General features: G+C 38.5%; 1 protein-coding gene across 1 annotated transcript in view; it reads right to left on the bottom strand.

Moving 5' to 3' along the window:
• LOC150091213 (dual specificity tyrosine-phosphorylation-regulated kinase 2-like) overlaps positions 1–16,930 on the bottom strand; it is a 54,781-nt gene extending 37,851 nt beyond the window's left edge. The window contains exon 1 of the mRNA XM_090382826.1: positions 14,853–16,930. Coding sequence (XP_090238952.1) covers positions 14,907–16,643 — 1,737 coding nt within the window. The 5' untranslated portion in view covers positions 16,644–16,930 and the 3' untranslated portion in view covers positions 14,853–14,906. The remainder of the gene's footprint in view (positions 1–14,852) is intronic.
• Between the last annotated feature and the right edge of the window lie 4,296 nt (positions 16,931–21,226).

Here is a 21,226-nt window from a genome sequence, read left to right on the forward strand (position 1 = left end):
CGCCGAGAAGCTCAGGTGCAAACTGATCAGGTCTTAGAGCAGCATGAGGACCTCATGTGTCAGAATTGTAGTAAAATGGGCAAGAAGTTTATCTTATTTGAAAATATTCTGAGAAAGCTCTGCACAGAGAATACAACCCTAAGAGAGTCAATACATAGGCTGGAAGACCTACAACATTCAAAGCACCATTCTGTGTCCTTGCTGCTGGAATCCATCAGTAAACCCATCCAGGATACAGACTCCTTACCTATGCAAATTGTTCAACATTCAAAACAAATGGTTTCTGACTCCCGCATCGTGCGGCCCCCAACAGAGCCATTACCTGCAAACCTTTCACCTTCATCCCCTGCCCCGGAATTTGCGAAAGCATGGGGGAAGAAATCAGCAATAAGCAAAAGTAATGTGCCCCCCCAAACAAGGCAAGGCCAATCTTAGTAGAGAAACCTTTGTTATTGTTATTGTTGTTATTTGGTTTTTTTTTTAGGAGCATTAGCAACTAAGGCCATATTGCTCCAGTGCGGTGGTCATTCCCCGACCTTTCCACATGCTCCGTATTTGGTGGTGAGAAACTTTTGTAAGCCGAGCAGATCAGAACTGTAAAGCTGTTATTGGCTCTAACCCTAACCCACTAGGTATTAAAATCATGCAACGTAGATGAAGGAGGTCTAAACCATCCAGCATATTTATGAGTCAACTATCCCCAGAAACAACGGTGGAACAAATTGAAACCCTTCTGAAGCAGCTAGGCATACCTGGTACCTCCATCAGGGTTCCCACCAGGCATCCAAGCTATGCCTCTTTCCGGATCAAGATCAAAGATCCTAATATAGAAAGGTATCTAAACACAGATATCTGTCCTGCAGGTCTCCTGGTGATGCCATCTTTTGGCGACCATAATGTGCAACCAGGGGCACATGCTATCTCGAGACCAGAGGTGGGCAGGGTGCATCTCTCTGCACAGACAGGCAGCAAACCAGACTGTACCTTTCAACCTAATGAAAGAAGAGCAGCCACGGTGCTGACTAAATCCTGCAATCATCTTGTCAAGTCTGATAATCAGATACAAGTGCACATTACTAGAAGGGTGGGTCCTAGTGCCACACCCTCCTCAAGAGGAATCCACCTCCAATCAGCCACCATCCTCAAAGAAAGGAATCCTAGAAACTTAATCCAGATCAAGCCTGTCAACGATAAACATGTGAAATGCTTCATGCAGAACATCAGGAGCCTGAAGAACAAGCTCAATGCCCTGATTGACATACTTCTAAGTGCGGATTACGACTTTGTTATCCTTATTGAAACCTGGCTTCGTCAGACATGCACATATTGTCTTTAACCACCAACATCAGTTATCAGTCTGTTTTGGCAAACACGAAAGATAGGCGGAGTCTTAATCTGCCAAAGGCAACAGTTCCCTCTGATCAAGGCTAGTAAATTGTGCATATCCTGGTAACGATTTTGAGGCTGCACTGGGCTGCTATCTAGTCGATGGACTACAGTTGCTAGTATTTGCAGTTTACTTACCCCCCACCCATTGCAGACCAATGCATTACTAATTTTTCTGCTTGGCTCCTGACCTATATCCAGTGCAACCAGAAAGTAATAATTCTCGAAGACTTCAACCTGCCCCTGCCTGCTGCATCAACGCTCCTCGGTCAGTTAATTTCGGGTCTGTCGAGTCTCAACATCCATTGCATCTGTGTTCCCCCTCTCGAGGATAAGCCACATAACAGAGAATCTTTTCCAGCCATGGGAGTGTTGAAGCTGCAATCAGTTCTAATTCGGCATTTCCCTCTGACCACAGGCCAATTGAAGCTTCTCTCATCCTGTGAAAGAATGCTATAACCAACCAAACCAATCAACCACGACTGAAAAGATCAGGAAAACTGTATATGATCCAAAATACCTAAAAATTAAAACAGCAATGGATCTCTTTAGGCTCTACCCCTGGTGAACTCTCAGTGAAATAGATATAGAGGAAGCTTCGTTTTGCCTTCAGAAATGGTTGTCTTTCATTGCTAGAGTGGCCATGTCAAGAGTTTGCGTCATCTGCCCACACTCGAAACCGTGGTGGTCCAGTACCTTTATGCACCAGTTTAAAGAAAAACAATGGCTACATGCCCAATTCAAAATATCACCCACAGAAAGATCATACTCAGCGTACTCAATAGCCAGATATAGTTTACAGAAATCCAAGAAGCAGGCTATAAACTTGTTCATGGAGAAGAGAATAGCGGGTGGCCAGCGATCCTGGTCGGCCAATCATATCCGGTCAGCAGAATCGTTAGACCTGGCCAAATGGTGCGATCATGTAACACAGTTCGTCAAAACAGACAGTGCAGCTGCGGACTCCCCTTGGAACAGTGCACACTACGACATCACTAATCTCACTAACGTGACGATTGGTGAAGAGGAGCTAATCAAAGCCATCAACGCCTGTCAAATAAAAGATCAATGGGAAGTGACTATTCCCATCTTTTGCCTTAAAGTTGCCTCTTACTTCATCAGCGACGAGCTGACAAAATTGTTTAATAGAATTTTACAACAGGGAGTCGTCCCAAACGCTTGGCCAAACTGCTGACTATAGGCCTATTTAAATCTCTTCCCCTTTTCTCAAATGCCTGGAGAAGTGCTTGTTTAAAGTAGTTGCCAATCAGATCCTTTCCCAGAGACCTCAGCATACACATTACGCACTCTCACAAAGATCGCTGATAACATGCATACAGGCTCTGAATTTGAAAACCCTTCAAGCCAGGGAGCAAAGCTATGTTATGCATGCTGTTTTTCTGGATCTGAAAGTGGCCTTTGACAGTGCAAGTTAAACCACTTATGTGCCTCCTGGAGAACTACTACGGTTTCACGGGCAATGTCTCGAAGCTACTCAGAAATTTGCTGACCAAGAGGTGCCTTACCTTCCAGCAAGGGTATAACTGCATCACAAAACAGGTGGAAGTTGGTATACCCCAAGGTGGATCGTTGTTGGCACTGCTTTTTTCAGCAATATTTATTCCATTAATGAATGAAATATCTGTCGTTTATGGCCTACACTGACGACATTGTATGTTACCTTTCAAGCCCAGCTAACACCTCACTGGACCAGGCAGAGAAATTATTGAATTCTATCATCCTGAACAAATATCTGTCCTCTTTCTGTGAATACTCTACTTACTTTGGGCTTAAAATAAACCCTGAAAAGTCCAAATATATCATCATCTCACCTAGAGCACAAGCAGACCTCAATCCAGCAGCCTCTGTGCAGCCCTCCATTGCGGGGCATGTTCTCTCGCCACTCATTCAGTAAAATTCCTAGGAGTGGTAATGGACGAAAACCTAACGTATAAGGAACAAATCCAGAAACTGCATTCAAGAGCATTACGGGCTTTCTGGGGTATGAAACTTGATCTCTGTAGAGCGCACAACAAGGAAACAGTCAGAAAATTTCTCCTCTACTATTTTAGTTCTATCATTAGTTATGGTATAGAAGTTTGGTCGCCTGCTCCTATGTCCAGTCTGAAGATACTCTGGAATTCTGGGTCCTAAAGTGGGCCAACAATTGGGCTCACCTACCCTATACAACATCAAAATCACAGCTCTGCATAAATCTGAGATACACCCCGGCCCAGCACCTGGCATATGTGAGGAAGCTCACAATGGCGCTTAATCTATGCTCCGCTGCTCTCAACTTCATTAATATCTGGGAAATCGTAGGCTGGAAAATCCCTGGTAGAGCTCTCAGAAACCGTCCAATGCTCTGTTCTAACCTGCAGAAGCTCTCGACCTTCAAGAGACACAAACAGCATCATCGGATTGCTGAACTCCGCAAACATTGATTTCGATATGTGGTCCAGAGATTCTGCCTACAGAGAAGAAAAGCACAAATCCATAGTGAAGTGCATTCCTACAATTGTCAATTCCCAATGAAAGTTTCCAGACTGTCTCAATGTGTTGCAGCTTGTATATAATAACTATAAAATCTATGTACTATAATGCAATATAAGCTCTGTATAATCAATCTATTATAATAACTATAAAATCCATTGATTGGAATACTAGCTGTGTATATTGCAGTGTCTATGTATTCTATGTATTTGCTGTGTATCCACGTAGTTTTTATGTACTGAATGTAATGTGTACAGTTAATTGTAAGATTCCTCTGGTTTGCCTGTAGCGGAAATCGTTTCCTACATTTCTATGAATAAAGAATTTAATTATTATTATTAAAACCACCACACACACAAGGCTGCTAACGAAGCACTAAGCCTAATAGATCACAAATATAATCATAATTGTGATCTATTAACAACAGTATTGGTGGAATGAGAAGGTAGTGGGTTTGGTGAAAGAAAAGAAAAGAGAATACAAAAGGTGCAATAGAGAAGTTAAAAGGAAAACTGCTGAATCCAAGAATGCAGCATGAAAAAAAAGATGCCAAGAAACTGACATCTCATTAGGAGGAACACAGTCATCTGAAGCTGGAGAGCACTGAAAACAAATGAATCTCGATCGAATAAGAACTTAACAGATATGCCAACATAGGAACATCATTATAATAACCTCCTAAACGAAAGACGATCTCAATATCAGCGCATAATTACCCCTTCACCAGTAAATAAAAGGGAGATAGAAATTACAAAACGTCAAGTTCTCAACTGTGCAAAATTAATGAAGAACAAAAAAGCTCCAGGCCCTGGAAACATAGCAATGGAACTAATTAAATATGGACCACCAAGTGAAGAAAGAAAGTTATATTCCATCCATACATAAAAAAGGAAATAAGCTGGATCTGGGGAACTACAGAGGCTTAAGCAATAATTGCACTATGTCCAGACTATACTCTGAAGTGCTTCAGTTAAAATTACGAGAGGAGGAAAGAGATATGATAAGTGAAGAACAAAGTGGATTTAGGTCAGGTTGCTCTTGTGTGGACAATTTGTTTGTTCTACAACAGCTAGTGGAGAAAGAAAAGCAAAGAATAAAGATACCTTCTTCACCTTCATCGATTTAGAAAAGGCTTATGATTCTGTTTCAAAAAAGGAATTATGGAAAGCCCTTCAAAATATGCCAGTTGATCCAGAGCTTTTGGAACTGATTAGGGAATTGTACAATAACAATGTGCCATATATTAAAGTTGGGAATGCTTTATCTAACCCAATCTATCCAACAAAGGGGCCGAGACAAGGATGCAGCCTATCACCTTTATTGTTTAATGTTTTCTTAAAAGTGCTTTACAAGAAGAAAAGAAGCTGTTATGCAATAGGAGTACCAATTAATGACAAATATCTTTGGAATACAAATTTTACTGATCATCAGGTTATCACTGCACAAGAAATTTTATGATTATTTATACATGTTGAGAAAATTGCAGCTTGCATATGACCAATGTGGCCTCAATATCAATTTTACAAAGACAGAATACCTAAGAACAACAGAACATCCTGCTGAATTGAAAGTTACACTGTCTATACATCTAAAACCTGTTGACTTTTTCAAATATCTTAGATGTAGATTAACTTAGGAAGGATTGGGGAAAGAGGAAGTTTACACATGAATTCATCAAAGTAGGAAGATTCGTAGTGCCCTCAACTGTATATGGTGGGACGACAATATCTCTCGTAGAACTAAAAAACACATTGGAGAGTTGTTAGTGGAAGCAATACCTTGCTATGGCTGTGAGGTGTGGACACTGAAAGAGGGGTGACAAAAAAGCTTAGGGTCCTAGAGATGGACTACCTATGTCAGAGTGCTAGGGTTTCTAGGCTAGAGAGGATAACGAATGAGGAAATAAGACCTGCATGCAGATATAGAAGGAATAGAAAATAGGAGAAGATTGAGATGATTTGGGATCTGCTGCGCATGAATGAAGAGATATGGCCTAAAATTATAAATGAGTGGATACCACAAGAGAAGGTGAGGATGCCCTAGAAAAACATGGAAAGAAGGTGCACAGTCAGCCATGAGAAAGATAAATTTGAAAGTTGAAGATGCCCATGTCCACCAACTTTGGAAAATCAGAACGACAAGGTGGCGATCTGCCGTATTAAGTCGAATAAATTGATAGTTAACAGTTTATTACAATTAGTATTTGAAAGTAACAAATCCGTTAATGAAAGTTTTAGAATAAGTCAATTTATAACTCGTACGTGACATAATCTGTTACAATAAACAACAATATATATTTTTCAGTTTGGCCCAATAAATTTGTTTCAACCAGTGCAATACCACCATTTTGCTTATTAGAGGCTTGAAGTGGTGAACCCCATGTTTAGTTTCTAGAGCAAAGTTTCCGGCATATTCTCCCATACTTCTCCTTCAACCCATGCACAGTACGAAATATTATAGGTTTTGATACCTTTTGTGTATGGGATTTTCATAAAAAAAAAAAAAAAAAAAGAAAAAAAGAAAGATTTTTATCTTTAATTTTATTATATACAATTATTAATTAAATTTTTTAAATTATTCACACATGCAAATAAACAGTGTAGTGCATTTCATTATCAACTCAATCTTTCTTATGTTTACCATGTTGAACTCTTTCATTGTGAATATCCTGACTAATAACTCAAAATACCATTCAATGTTTTTCAAAGAAACGAGACAACAGTAATTTTCTTTAAGAAAATTTGCAGAAAAACCAGGTTTCTACATTGTCACAAGAGAGGAGAAAAAAAAATATTAGAATGCAAAACAATTCTGCTGATAAATCAAAAACTCCTATATTTTTCCCATGTAACTTTTTATTAGGCTTTATTTTTATTGTCACTTTTCTCTTATTCTCAGGATTATAAAGTAATGATTCCAATTTTGCATCACCGGGAAGTTAATTCCATCATTATTCTACCTTTTTTTTTATTACTTTATCTCGTTTTACTTTCTAATAATTCTTATGCAAATATAATTAAAACTAGCTTTTCAGATGGCTTAAATTTCAAAAATTATTGTTTGTTTGTTATTTGGTTTTTAGGAGCATTAGCAACTAAGGCCATATTGCTCCGGGAATATGTGGTGGTCATTCCCTGACCTTTCCGCATCCTCCGTATTTGGTGGTGACGTCAAAAATTATCATTAAAAGTGATCAGCACAATTAAAATGGAAAATACTCTTAATTCATTTGCAAGCACTGAACACAAGTTAACTAATCTGAAGTTTTATTTACAAATATTGAAACAGCATCATAAACAACCTTATCAAAAAATAATAATAATAAAGTGGGAGCACCTCTGCATACATACAAATACCATTACCCATTTCATAAAGAAAGTGAAAAGGCATTAAATTGTGTTTTCTGGTCAAAATATGCATGCCGTATAATTGTCAGGGGAAGCCTACATACAGCTCCAAATTAACATGTTAACTGCTGTGAAACATGCACTTGTATTTCAGCTTTTTGGTTTAACAGGCTTTGAGATCTGCCTGCTATTTCATGCATTGTTTATTCATTTGTGATCAACCAAACAGCACATGTTTCTTCCTATACATGGAATCATATGGACATTTCAAGTAGGTGACCTGGGGAACCGAAATATAATTTTTTTTTCTAGTTTTGTGAAACCATAAAATAGATAATTAAGCTGCTTTATTGAACACCCCTTTTCATGTTTTCTTTATTATATCCTTGAGGAAGAATTATATGGGCTGTTAGAAAAACAAAGTAACACAAATTAGCATTAGTAGAGGCATATGATGCAAGAAAGCAAGCTTATGCAGCATCAGCCAAAAAAAAAAAAAAAAAAAAACCTCCCTCTTCACCCCTTCATTCATTCCAAATGCTGTCCAGCTCAACCTTAAATTTATTTAGGCTATCAACTTCCACAACAGAAGATGGAAGTCTGTTCCACCAATCAACTACCCACTGGCTAAAGGCAAATTTCTGCACATCTATTCTACAACTGTCTTTCCTCAATTTGAATCTGTGCTCCCTTAGGTTCTTAATCTGAGCAATAGGAAGAATTCCATCAGCATTCAAGCTTGCTCAACCCATTCAAGGCCTTATACACCTCAATCAGATCACCTCGGAGGTGCCTACTCTCCAGACGCAATTTGCAGATTGTTTGTTTTTTGTTTTTTTTAGGAGCATTAGCAACTAAGGCCATATTGCTCCGGGATATGCGGTGGTCATTCCTTGACCTTTCCGCATCCTCCGTATTTGGTGGTGACGGGCTCGAACCCCGGTCTAATCAAGAAGCGCGTGCTACGCACTGCTGCTCCTTCCCACCTGCAATTTGCAGAACTTGAGCTTTTTCTTGGTAAGAGCATCCCTTTGTTCCCCCTCACCAGTCTTGTTGCCCTTCTTTGTACTCATTCTAGCAACTCTTCATCTTCCTAAAATGAGGCCTCCACGCCTGTACACAGTACTCTAGGTGTGGCCTGACCATTGCCTTTTATAACGGGATAATCACCTCCCTGTCCCTGCTAGCAAAATTCCTATATGTCATTCACAAGGCTCCATGACCTGCCCTGGCAGCCCATCTGCACTGCTCAGCAAACATCATATTTGACTGCACAATTAGCCCCAGGTCTTTTTCACTTTCCACTTCCCTGAGTGTAGTACCACACAGCTGGTACGTTTCTCTTGAGTTATTGCTATCCATTTGCAGTACTTTGCATTTGTCAATGTTAAACTTCAGTTGCCACTTCTCAGTCCATTTGTCCAACATATCTAGATCCAGTTGGAGTACCATATTGTCTTTACTGCCGTTAACAACCCTGCCAACCTTTGTACCATCTGCAAACATGGACATTAATCGTGATATACCTTCATCAATATCATTGATGAATACACAAAACAACAATGGGCCCAGCACCAAATCCTGGGGAACTGCACTAATAACATTTGTCCAAGAAGAGCAGTGTCCGTTTATTACCACTCAACCTTCATATTCCATTGTAGCAACTTACCCTTGATGCCATACCTCTCCAACTTGTACAGCAATCTTCCATGTGCAACAGTATCAAGAGCATTCCTGAAATCCAAATATATGATATCAAAATTATTTTTGGCATTCAGTTCCTTTGTGACCACATCATGGTATCCAATCAAATTGGTCAGACTAGACTTCTCCGTAACAAACCCATGCTGTGTCTGAATTATTACTGCTGTCTTGTCTAAATGATCCTGCAATACTTCTTTAACCAGTGACTCCATTATTTTCCCTGGAACAGAAATTAAACTAACAGGTCTGTAATTACTCGTGTCACCCTTTGATTTTCCCTTTGTGAATTGGAGATACATTTGCACATCTTCAGTCCATGGGAACTTCCCCTGAGTCCAAGGATGCTCTCATAATTATATCGAAGGGTTTGCTTACTTCCCTTGTTGCCTCCTTTAATATAACTGGATAGATCCCATCCACCCCAGGTGCCTTTATGTTTAACTTCAACAATTTCTCCTCCACTTTGCTCTCAGTTATTACAATATCATTTAACTGCCTGTTAAGAGTTTGATAAACTTCTGGCACTCCCCTCATTGAATAACTACTCATGTGTGAATGTAGATGCAAAATACTCATTCAGGTTATCAGGTACCTTAGCATAATCATCAATAGTCAACCCATCTATGTTAAGTGGTCCAATCTGATTCATCCCTTTCCTTCTAGAGCAGGGGTGGGCAACAGCCGGCCCGCGACGATGTTCAATCCGGCCCCCTCGGTAAATGCATAAATATAGAAAATCCATACCTGACTACACTCGCCGTAAACGTTCGGCTTAATTCGGTTCAATCGGGAATCGCGGCCAGTACAACAGTAACCAAGTGATTCTACGCAGTGTCAAAGAGTTATTTCCTAATTATTATTGTAGCATCGATCGAACGAAGTTCCTTTGGGTTTGAATTCTTATTGAAAAAAATAATATTGGTGCGAGATATTTTATGTTTTATGCCTTTTCTAATTATTACAATTTTTAATTTAATATAATTTATAGCCCATAAAATGAGCCAATTAAAAAAAAAAGAAAAATTGATGCCGAATGCCGCATTTTCAATGATAATTGGACATTCAGATATTTTTTTTAAAAATACATTAATAATTTGGTAATTCAAGTAATATAAAATTTTTTAGGTTCTGATTTTTTTTATTAAATCGTTCAATCTATTCCGGCCCGCATCGTGATGCGAAAATTTCATTCGGCCCGCATCATGATACGAAAATTTCATTCGGCCCGCTGACGAAAAAAGTTGCCCACCCCTGTTCTAGAGTTTACATTAAGTAAAAAACTCTGCTGTTTTCATTGCATCCTTTGCCAAGGATTTCCTGTAATCTGCCTTTGCCTGCCTAACCTCTTTTGTGACTTGATTACAGATTAGTTTATATCTGCCATAGGCTTCTGTGTCACCTGATACTTTACATGCATCCCATACATTTTTCTTCTCTGCCACAAGCATCATTAGTTCATCTGACATCCATTTAGGCCTAAACCTTAAAGAGTATTTCTTATTTTGAAAAAAGCCTAGTAGCCTCCAAATTTAAATCCCTGAAAGCTTCCCATTTAGAATTCAACGTTGGTAACATCATCAGTTGATCCCACTGTACAGAATTTAAAAAGTCTGTGACCCCTGTAGTTACCGTTACGAAAGCAAAAGCCCTTCCCTTCCCTTTAGCCTTGATGGTAGTTACATCTTTAAGTAATTCCCACAGCAGTACATTGCGATCACTGTCGCCCAGTTGTTCCTTTATCTGCAAATTCTTAATGCATGAATAATCACTGCTAATAATCAGATCAAGAGTATTACTCCCTCTGGTTGCCTCTCGAACATGTTGCTGTAGAAAGCAGTCGTCCAATAAATCCACAAAAGTCTTGCTAGTGTGAGAGTGACCAACATACAAGTTCCAGTCAATATCTGGAAAGTTAAAATCCCCCCCCCCCCATTATAAGACATTCTGATTTACTAGCCCACTGTCACTTTCATCAATCGGTGAAATACCACCACTCTGCTTATTGGAGGCTTGAAGTGGTGAAACCCATGTTTAGTCTCTAGAGCAAAGTTTCCGGCATCCCCCTTCCCCACCATACTTCTCCTTCAACCCATGCACGGTACTAAGTACTATAGGTTTTGATACCTTTCGTGTTTGGGGTTTTCATAAAAAAAAAAAAAAAAAAAGATTCATTAGGCCTATAACACACCTACTCTCATTTTCCTTTCCTAGTGTTATGTCACACCAAACAGATTCAACATTGCATTGTCCACTTCCTTAGATTTTATGTGTTTCTTAACTAACAGCATAACCCCTCCTCCGTTCCTGTCCTGTCTGTACACATTGTAGTCCCCAAATTCCAATTCTGCATGCTTATGTCTGTGTGATCCGTAGCCAGGAGCAGTAGCACACGCCTCTTGATTAGACCGGGGCTCGAGCCCATAACCACCAAATACGGAAGGTCAGGGAATGACCACCGCATATCCCCAGCCTGGATAAAGGGTGAGGGCTGGTGTCAGGAAGGGCATCCAGCCATAAAATTGCATGCCAAAATAATAATAAATAAAAAAATTAAAAAAAGAGCTGACCCCATATATAATGGAAAAAAGCGAGGACAAAAAAAAAACATATATGTCTGTGTGACACCACATCTCTTATATTCCAACAATATCTGCCTTTGATGTTTTGACTAGCACTTCAAGCTCATCAAATTTATAAACTATATTCCTAGCATTGGTGCACCTGTTTCTTCTCTAATTTACTCTAACACAGCCCATGTATTTATTTGTTCCACTGACTCCCAACAGCTCTGGAAATTCCATTGCCATGCTTTCCAGGCTGCTGCTCATTCTAATAGAAGCAGTGAAAGAACCACTTTTGCCTCTGCCACTGTTAACCTTTTAGTCTGTGTATCCCCCTCCCCAAGCTAAGAGTTTTCCGATCCACCTAACACTGCCTCGATAGCATCAACAAATATTCTTGCAACCTTTCTATTTAAGTGTATCCCATCCCTGTAGAAGCAGTCTCCCCTGTCAACAAGCACAGACTAGACTGAAAAAAATTCTACCCCTTGAGCTTTGCACAATCTCTCCAGGGCCGAAGTGATCGACAAGACTCTCATCATATACTCCCTCCTATCGTGTCTGGACAGAACTGCAAACACTTTCACATTCAACCCTAACTATTCTGCTCTACATCATCAACTTTTGCCCCTGGCAGACATACATTGGTCTGTTCCACCTATCCTTGCATAGTATATTGACCTGTAGTAGTGGTGGCACATGATGCAAGAAAGCAAGTGTATGAGCTTATGCAGCATCAGCCAAAAAAAAATTACAAAACAATCCCCTCTAAATATTTGTCCAGTTCCTCCTTAAATTTATTTAACCTATCAACTTCCACAATGACAGATGGAAGTTTGTTCCAGCAATTAACCACCTGCTGGCTAAAGGCAAATTTCCGCACATCTATTCTACATCTGTCCTTCCTCAATTTGAATTTATGCCCCCTTAGGTTCGTAATCTGAACAAGTGGAAGAATCCCATCAGAATTCAGCATGCTCAATCCATTCAAGGCCTTATACACCTCAATCAGATCACCTCGTAGTTGCCTAGTCTCTAGCTACTGCAATTTGCAGAACTTAAGCTTCTCCTGGTAAGAGGATCCCTTCGTTCCCCTCACCAATCTTGTTGCCCTTCTCTACACACTCAAGCAAATTTAACTTATAAGAAAATAAATATATGACAAAGAATATTTTAAATAAAAAAAAATATATTTATATTCCTAACCAAATATTCAAATTACAGTTATATTCATAAACTTTTATGCTGGAAAATTTTTTAAATAATAATGGTGTTACCCCAGTTACTGAGTGATCAGCAGCAGGAATGCAGTAGCACACGCTCATTGAGTAGACCAGGGTTCAAACCTCTGACTGCTAAATATGGTTGATCTGCAAACATGCACTGGACCAGCATGGCAGATTATGGTCCATTTACCTCAGCATGAATTGTTGAGGAGGCTTCCATCCCGCAGTGGGTTGATAATGGCTGCAGTTTACCAATTTTTTTTAACCCAGTTAAAGTCCTTGTAAAAACATATCAACAAATTACTATTTTTTTTTTTTTTTTAATATTTATAACAGACACCTACCAACATTTCATTTGTTATTTGTCAGTTTCTGTTCTGGGACAGGAATAACAGCTCTCACTGGCCATTTTTATTTATGTGGGCTTTTCAGTTAGAGGGCCTGGCCTGGGGTATTCTAATATTATCTTGCACTACAGTTATTATTTTCCTTCATAACTTAACATAGTGACAACTTCACAAACTAAGTCTGTGAAAAAACTGGAGAAATAAATGACAAACAGTATATGACATGTGATGTGGCAACTTGTTCTAATGACATTAGAAACATTTAACAAAAAAAAAAAAAAAAAACCTTCTTCCATTTTCACACAAGTGCAGAGGTTACACACACAAAAAAAAAAAAAAAAAAAAAAAATTTTGGTGGCCTCACATATCAATTTTTTTTCTTGCAGCAGTTAACGTATTGAAAAAAACCACCACAGTTAAATTTTTAACCAGGGAACACGTACATATTGGGGTAAAAATTATCCAGTGAACCTTGAAATCTTGTTTCAAAGTTGTGGAGCACAACTTTGAAGCAAGCATACACAGCCTTTCCCACTCTGCAGTATCCTTTCAAGAACATTTCCATCTAGATACCGTGAATATCATTAGATGGAGAAGAAATTTGAGTTGCCCTCTGAGAACTTCCAACTTTGTTTAGCACATGCCTAAAATTTAACATATGTGTATATTAAGGTTCCCAACATTTTTCAATTAAGTAAAGTAAGGAAAACAGATTCAAACTGAGATAGTTCTTGAAAATGTTTTGCAAGAGCATCATTCTGTTGCTTTTTTGTGGAGACTATTCATAACGATTTTTTTTTTTTTTTTGTAATGTAATGCCTGTTATGTGCACTTAAGTTTTAATTAGTAGCATCTGTAATTTTTAAAAAAAGCTTGTGAAAACACATCATGTATTCCTTATCCTTGTATTAATGCTTGCCTAACATATATTTTGTGATTTAGTTTCCTATCTTAATGATAAATAATTTATGCATGGGATAAATTCTATGCCATATGTATGCCACTCAAGTTTCCAATTGCATTCTGACAGGTTGGTCAATTTTATCCAATGACCATACACAACACAGTCTGAAACAAGATTTTTATTAAATTACTTTTTCAGCGAATAAATCAAACACATTATTACTTTCTTAGCTGCGATTAACATGTTCATGTGATTATCTTGCTTAATATTTATAGATTGAACAAATAAAGCACTTACTGAATGTGAGCATTAATAACATTGCAATTCCCATTCCCCAACAAAGCAAATACTTTGTAAGTTTGATTTTCATCCTTCATCAAACTCTTTTTTTTTTTTTCCCCATTTGCTAACCGTTGTATGTTACTCTGTAGGCTGAATTTTATTATAATAAAAACAACACTAGTATCAAATATTTATCTATTCTACTGTAAACTGTTTAAAAATGAACTACCACATAGTTCATTAATAAATACAAGAAATGCCAATTTCAGAAGTGTCACTTCAAAATTTTCAAGCAAACCATAATCAAATAATTAAAAAAAAAAATTTTAAGGAAATTAGCTATTAAAAACAGCACATAATAGACATCAAGTCATCAGAAGGAAAATGCAACAAAGTACAATGACACACTTTAGGCAGTAACTTTAAAATCATAAGTCTTGTTCTTCTAAAATTTCAGATCAAAAATGTAACCTGATTACAATTGCAGTTTTCTCAACAGGAGCCTTCCTTCCTTCTCATAACTTCCTCAAAAAAAAAAATAAATAAATAAAATACAAACAATAAATATATACATATATATACACATACATATCTAAACTTACTGTACGTTATTAGGCAGTCTGCTTGCTTTTGGGACGGTAACAAAAATCTTACAATCATGTGATGGAATTACCAATTTGTGGCAACTTAGTATGTGAACTAAGGGTGGTTGACATATCCTCTCCTATAGTGGTAACCACTGTACGAGATTTTGTTCCTCCAATAGTGTTCATTTTAGCTATAAAACTAGTGCAAGCTGATCCAATGCTGTTGCTGTGATTATTAATCTGAGTTGGCAAATCACTGGAGTTTGTAATATCTGAACCCTGTGGAGGTCGTGGAAGCCTTCTCCGTAACCATGTGTGACGTAGGGCTGCAGATGGTGTCATTCTTACAACAGGATCCCATTCTAAACACCGTTTTAAAAAATCTATGAAAAGTGGATCATCACAACCTTTGAGAGCTGTCACCCATTCCTTTGTTCCAGGAGGTCCTCGTAATTTTCCTCGACGTGACCGGCCTCCATTAAGAGCAATTGTACCATCAGGACGCATGGTACTGGTACAATACCGTGGATAACCTTTGGAACTAATGAAATTCTTGGCACGCTTTGACTGATCCAGAAGCTTTTGAGGAGGCATACCTAAGAGTTCCATAATACATGCAAGTTGGTCTGACTCATCCTCTCCTGGTAATAAAGGATAGCCAGTTAATAATTCTGCTAAAATACACCCTAAACTCCACATATCTATTGGCATTCCATACTTTGCCCCTAGAATAACTTCCGGTGCTCTGTAAAACCTTGACTGGATATATGTATATACACGCTGATGCTCATAACAACTAGAACCAAAGTCTATCACCTTAATACCACTCCTTCCCGGCTGTTTTAACAATACGTTTTCTGGTTTTAAATCACAATGAATAATCTTATTTCGGTAAAGAGCATCAAGACACTGAAGAAGAGAATGTGCAAATTTCCGAACAAGCTGAAGACTAAATCCCTGAAACTTATTCTTTTTTATCAGTTCATATAAATTTATACTTAAGAGCTCAAACGTGATGCACATGTGGTTACGGAATGTAAAATTTTCCAACATATGTATAATATTCATTGAATTATCTTTATCTTGTTTTCGTAGATGGTCCAGAATTCGAATTTCTTCCTGTGCCTGCCTATGAAAACGCTTCTCATTTCTTACCATTTTCAGTGCTACATGTTGATGATTTTTATGATCATAGGCCTTGACTACATGCCCAAAACTACCTTTGCCTATAATTTTTAGCATCTCATAGCGATAAGCGATGTGATCGTGGGGAATATGCAAATAAGATCCTTGATCATCATCATAACCGCAATTGTTCGGAGCCCCTATCACACCCTGTCGCTTTTTTGCATTGGCACCTAAGAAAAAAATCTGAGGGTAGGTGAAAATTTCGTGATGTTCATATGGTGTTAATTTATGCATATAAAGTTTCATTACCTGCTCTGCAGTTGCCACAAGGATTTTAGGTTTGGCAGATGAACTTTTGTTACTAGAGTTATCTGAACTGGAAGCTGGACGGGGCTCAGGTGGCTGCGAAACCACTGGCCTCGAGATAGAGAGGTCGCCATTTTGCACACGATGTGATTGGTCGTCGCTAAGCATGCTTCCCTGCACACTGACCTGGAAGCCAGTCTTGAAGCCACCGATAGTCTGACTTTTGATGGGAGGTAATAAACTTGTGGTTGCATTTTTTTCCGAGATCTTAGGAAGGAAGGAATCGTTAGGTGCTGTGCCGTTGACATTGGCTATTAAAGATTTCGTCCGAGAAAGGGGCATGCTCGTATGGGATCTCACCCTAGTACACATACTGTTAACGCCCGAACTGTCACTAGCTTAAAGCTAGCCTGGACATGTACACTTGAGCATCCAGATGCTGGCATTGATGGAATAAGTAGTTTCACAAACAGCATCCACGGCTACACATTAAATCCGTTATCGGCGACAAACTTCGCCCGATAACCACCTTTCTCCGTCACTAGCCACTGACTGACTGTTGCTATGCTCCTTTGTTATCATTTGGTTACGTCACAATATGACGTTTACATTTCGGCGAATCATATTACAGTTTATTCTCAGTCACAGAATCCCAATCAGCTGGCGAGAACACTGACGCCAGACACTAATATCATAAATATAAGGATCTATTAAAAGAATTAAAAATGAATATTTGCATCCAATATTCTGCTTTCTAAGTTATTGTCACACTTATATTGTTCTCTTTTCTTAAATGAAAATTGCATAGCATTGTTCAAATAGAATCAAAGTTATCACTGGACAGCCTTTGTGGAATAAATCACAGAATAAAAAGTATTTTACCTAAAGCTTCCATTTTCTGCAGCGATTATGACCTCACGGAGAATAAACACCAACGTGTTGTCGAATGAATGTTTATCACCATTTGACTGCCGTGTATAACTTTCGGTGCTAACTTATTGGATAATCTCTACCTTTAATTGGCATATATCAGGCACCACAGTTACATGCTCATCTCTATGAAGGCTCATAAAAATCTGTTTCAAGTAGAAAACTTTCAGTAATTACTTTACAATCACGTTCGTGTAGAATACAAGCCATCACCCGCTGCTCTAGTAACGGCAATAATCACTACACGTCTCGGGGATACTGATATGTGTTTGGCGGCTGCCTGCAGCGTGCGGCTATACCGAGAGAGTTCATTCTACCCACTGGGGTGGGAACGATGGTCTGGCAAAGATAGGGTTGACGTCCTTGATACTGCTATACAGCGAACCGAGGCTGCAAAGAGCTTTGGCATTTCAAATTCACGTGGCTCGGGAGGTTCTAACACTCTATTCAGAAGATAGGCGAGTGTATGTATGTATATATATATATATATATATATATATATCCTTGCAAAAATCGAAAAATAGCTATTGGTTTGTTTGTTTTTTTTTGTAAAAGGAAAGTTTATAAAATAAACCTTGCAAACTTTAAATTATTTACTCTTGTAAACTAATGAGTTCTTAACAAAATCTCAGACCATATTTAAGCTGCCTACATAAAGACAACAAAAAAAAAAAAAAAATATATATATATATATATATAATAATAACAATAATAAGTAAACACCCCAGGGGCTGACATCTGGTGAATATGGGCTTGACAAACCCAATGTCCTGAGCTGGATATCATCATTCTTGCTTTGTTGGTGATTCCCTTCTACTTCTGACTCTCTCTCTCTCAGGGTAACGCGGGAATTTTTTTTTTTTTTTTGGCTGGTGCAGCATAAGCCTCAGGCTTCCTTGCATCATACGGCTAATAATAATAATAATACACATTGTACTTAGTAGTGTAATTAGGTCTCTAGATTCTCCAGTTCTGCGAGGAGGATTATTACGCCTCTGACTGTCCCCATGTGAATTCTGGCATGTGCGCTACTCACGCCTCTAGTGGTATTCTGTAAAAACTTTAAAAAACATGTATTGATCAAATGACTCACATGCTGCATACATGCTACGTGACTTATAAGTATTAACGGCATAAGGACGCCTCCGTAGCCAGGTGGAAGGAGCAGCAGTGCGTAGCATACGCTTCTTGATTAGACTGGGGTTCGAGCCCGTCACCACCAAATATGGAGGATGCGGAAAGGTCATGGAATGACCACCGCATATCCCCGAGCAATATGGCCTTAGTTACTAATGTTCCTTAAAAAAAACAAATAACAATAATAATTAACGGCATTATATCAAACCTGTAATCGAATATCAGTTAAGTATTTACAGCACCCGAGCCAAATTCATTTTTAATGATCGCCAAAGATCTACGAACTTAATATAATGAAAATGTTTTTATTTTATTAATTTTTTTTCCTACTGATTAATTATATATTAGAATTGGCTTTTTAACTTCCACATTTGGACATTCAAATACATACCAAGATTCTATCATGTGCTTTGAATCGGGTTAACAAGCATTACAGTACACCCTCGATTTAACGAACCCCGATATAACGAACCGGACAAATAATAATACAGTAATGTACAAGGTGATCCAAAAGTCAGTAAACAATTAAAGAATCGATATTTTAGTGAATTTTTGACGTATGGTAACGAGATTAGCGCAGAAATGCATTTTTTCCCCTGAAAGAATGTCAAAAGTAGTTCCAAATATATCCACCAGGTAGCGCTGTACCGTGAATGACGTCGCGAAAGTGTCTGCTATAAAGGCACTGCAAGAACAACAACTAAGCAGTTTAGTGAACGTTTGGGAAAGAAAAGAAGCCAAGCGGTCATGTTATCATTACCTGATAAAGCACTGTTGGTGAAATGTTATTACCTTAACGCTGAATCTGCAATTGCAGCTTTGCGATCTTTCCCTCAGTTGAAGGGTATGCGACGTGGTAAGGGTTCAATGACTGTTGCAGAACTAAAGATGATGATTAAGAAATTTGAGACAACTGGTTCGCTACAAGATCGTCCTCGAAGTGGAAGACCATCAACATGTGCTACAACTGCTGCTGCAGTTGCGGGAGACATGGATACTCTAATGGTATCATTATCACATGGAAAAGCAAGCTCTCGTAAAGTTTCACGTCGAACTGGCGCATCCCATATGAGAGTGTGTGGAGAGCACTAAGAGTAGTCCTCCGTAGATATCCGTACAAAATTCAACACCTTGAAGAACTTAGGCTTCCCGATTTTGCAAATGGGAAGCATTTGCGTTATGATTCTTTCAGGGAATTGAAGAACGTAACAACTGGCTGTCAAATGTTTTGACAGCCAGTATTAATTATAATAATAATTACTTATTTCCATTATTGTTTTAATAATTCCCTACTTTTATTTTTATAATCAAATTCAGGAAATTGTTTTTTATTCTTTCTGAAAACGTGTTCAAATAGCTGTTTTTCCAGATTACAGATAAGAGCGGGCAGTGAGTTGCGAGCTGATGTGACTCGGGACACTAAATTGCAGGTCTACAAACTCGCTTTGTTTTGGTCTCAGTCTGCCTCATGCTATCGGTTGGTCTGTAATTTCTGAATTGTGACTTTTATTTATTAAATAATTTGCAATCCTTACAATTTAAAATGGCATCAACTGATAGGGGAGTTAAAAGAAAGTGTGTGAACTTAAATGTGGCACAGAAATTAGAACAAAGAGTCTCAGTAGCACGTGTTTGTGAAATTTACGGCATAAAAAAACAAACTTTTCCTGAAAGCAAAAGGCCAAATTGCAACATAATCTTATATTGTACAGTACTGTATATTGTATTAAAGCTTTTTTCACATTTAGAACAATAAAAAATGCCTTCCCCCAGGTTACATTCAATTTAACGGGCTTTCGGCATTAAGGGACACCCCTTCTCCCTTATTAGTCCGTTAAATCGAGGGTTTACTGTATTTCGTAAAATTTACCATATCCACCACTGCCGATTAGAACTTATTTCAAGTACAGTAGAGCGTCAGTTATCCGGAATAATTGATGTTCGACTTCTTCCGGATAATCGAACGGCAAAAGTTTTCTGGTAAGGGCCTCCGTAGCCGAGTGGTCAGGAACGGGAGTGCAATAGCACACGCTCTTTGAGTAGACCGGGGTTCAAGCCCCTGACTGCTAAATACGGTCGATCTGCCAACCCGCACTGGACCAACGTGGCAGATTATGGTCCATTTCCCTCAGCATGAATTGTTGAGGAGGCTTCCATCCAGCAGTGGGTTGATAATGGCTGCACTTTACCTTTTTATATAAAGTTAATCTTACCTGATTAAATGAATTGGTAAAATTCCAGATTAGGGTACTCCGTCCAACATGGTGGCTAGCAAAACAGTGATTGACAAGTTGTGACTCCGCTCACTTCCTAAGTATATGCCTAGGGTGTTTATCCCCCAACTTCCCGCTGTTTTTAGATCGCGAACTCATTTTTCGATTCAAAAACAGCTAGATGGGAGGATAAAACCCTAACCATTCTAAGCACCCCGGGCCTCGACCAAAACAATCAGAAAGAAACGCCTCCACAATAATCAGTCAATCACAGAACTGAATGGGAGGAACCTTCACCTGTCAATCTCTTCTTTCCTCACCATGTTGGATGGGGTACCATAATCTGGAGTTCCGCCAATAAATTTAATCTTATTTGAGATTAATAAAATAAAATAAAAATATATAAACCAATCTCGGAATACAAACATCCATCCAGGCATTTTTATACAAAACAGGAAAATTAGAAAAATTTTTAAATGCTCTCGGTTTTTTCGACTTACCGATAACGAGCACTGACAACTCGTTTTTTTTCTAGGTAATGCTTTCCGTAATAAGCCCGACTCGTTAACATTATAAACGTTTTCTTTCTCGTAATTTGCTATAACTGAAGCAAACTTACTTTTACAGGACACCGCTGCCGATTCGTCTTCAGAAAGTTTCTCGCCTTGAACATCT

This window comes from Mastigoproctus giganteus, chromosome 1, assembly GCF_048544385.1.
Source record: "Mastigoproctus giganteus isolate SK-2022 chromosome 1, ASM4854438v1, whole genome shotgun sequence".
Lineage (NCBI taxonomy): Eukaryota > Metazoa > Arthropoda > Arachnida > Uropygi > Thelyphonidae > Mastigoproctus > Mastigoproctus giganteus.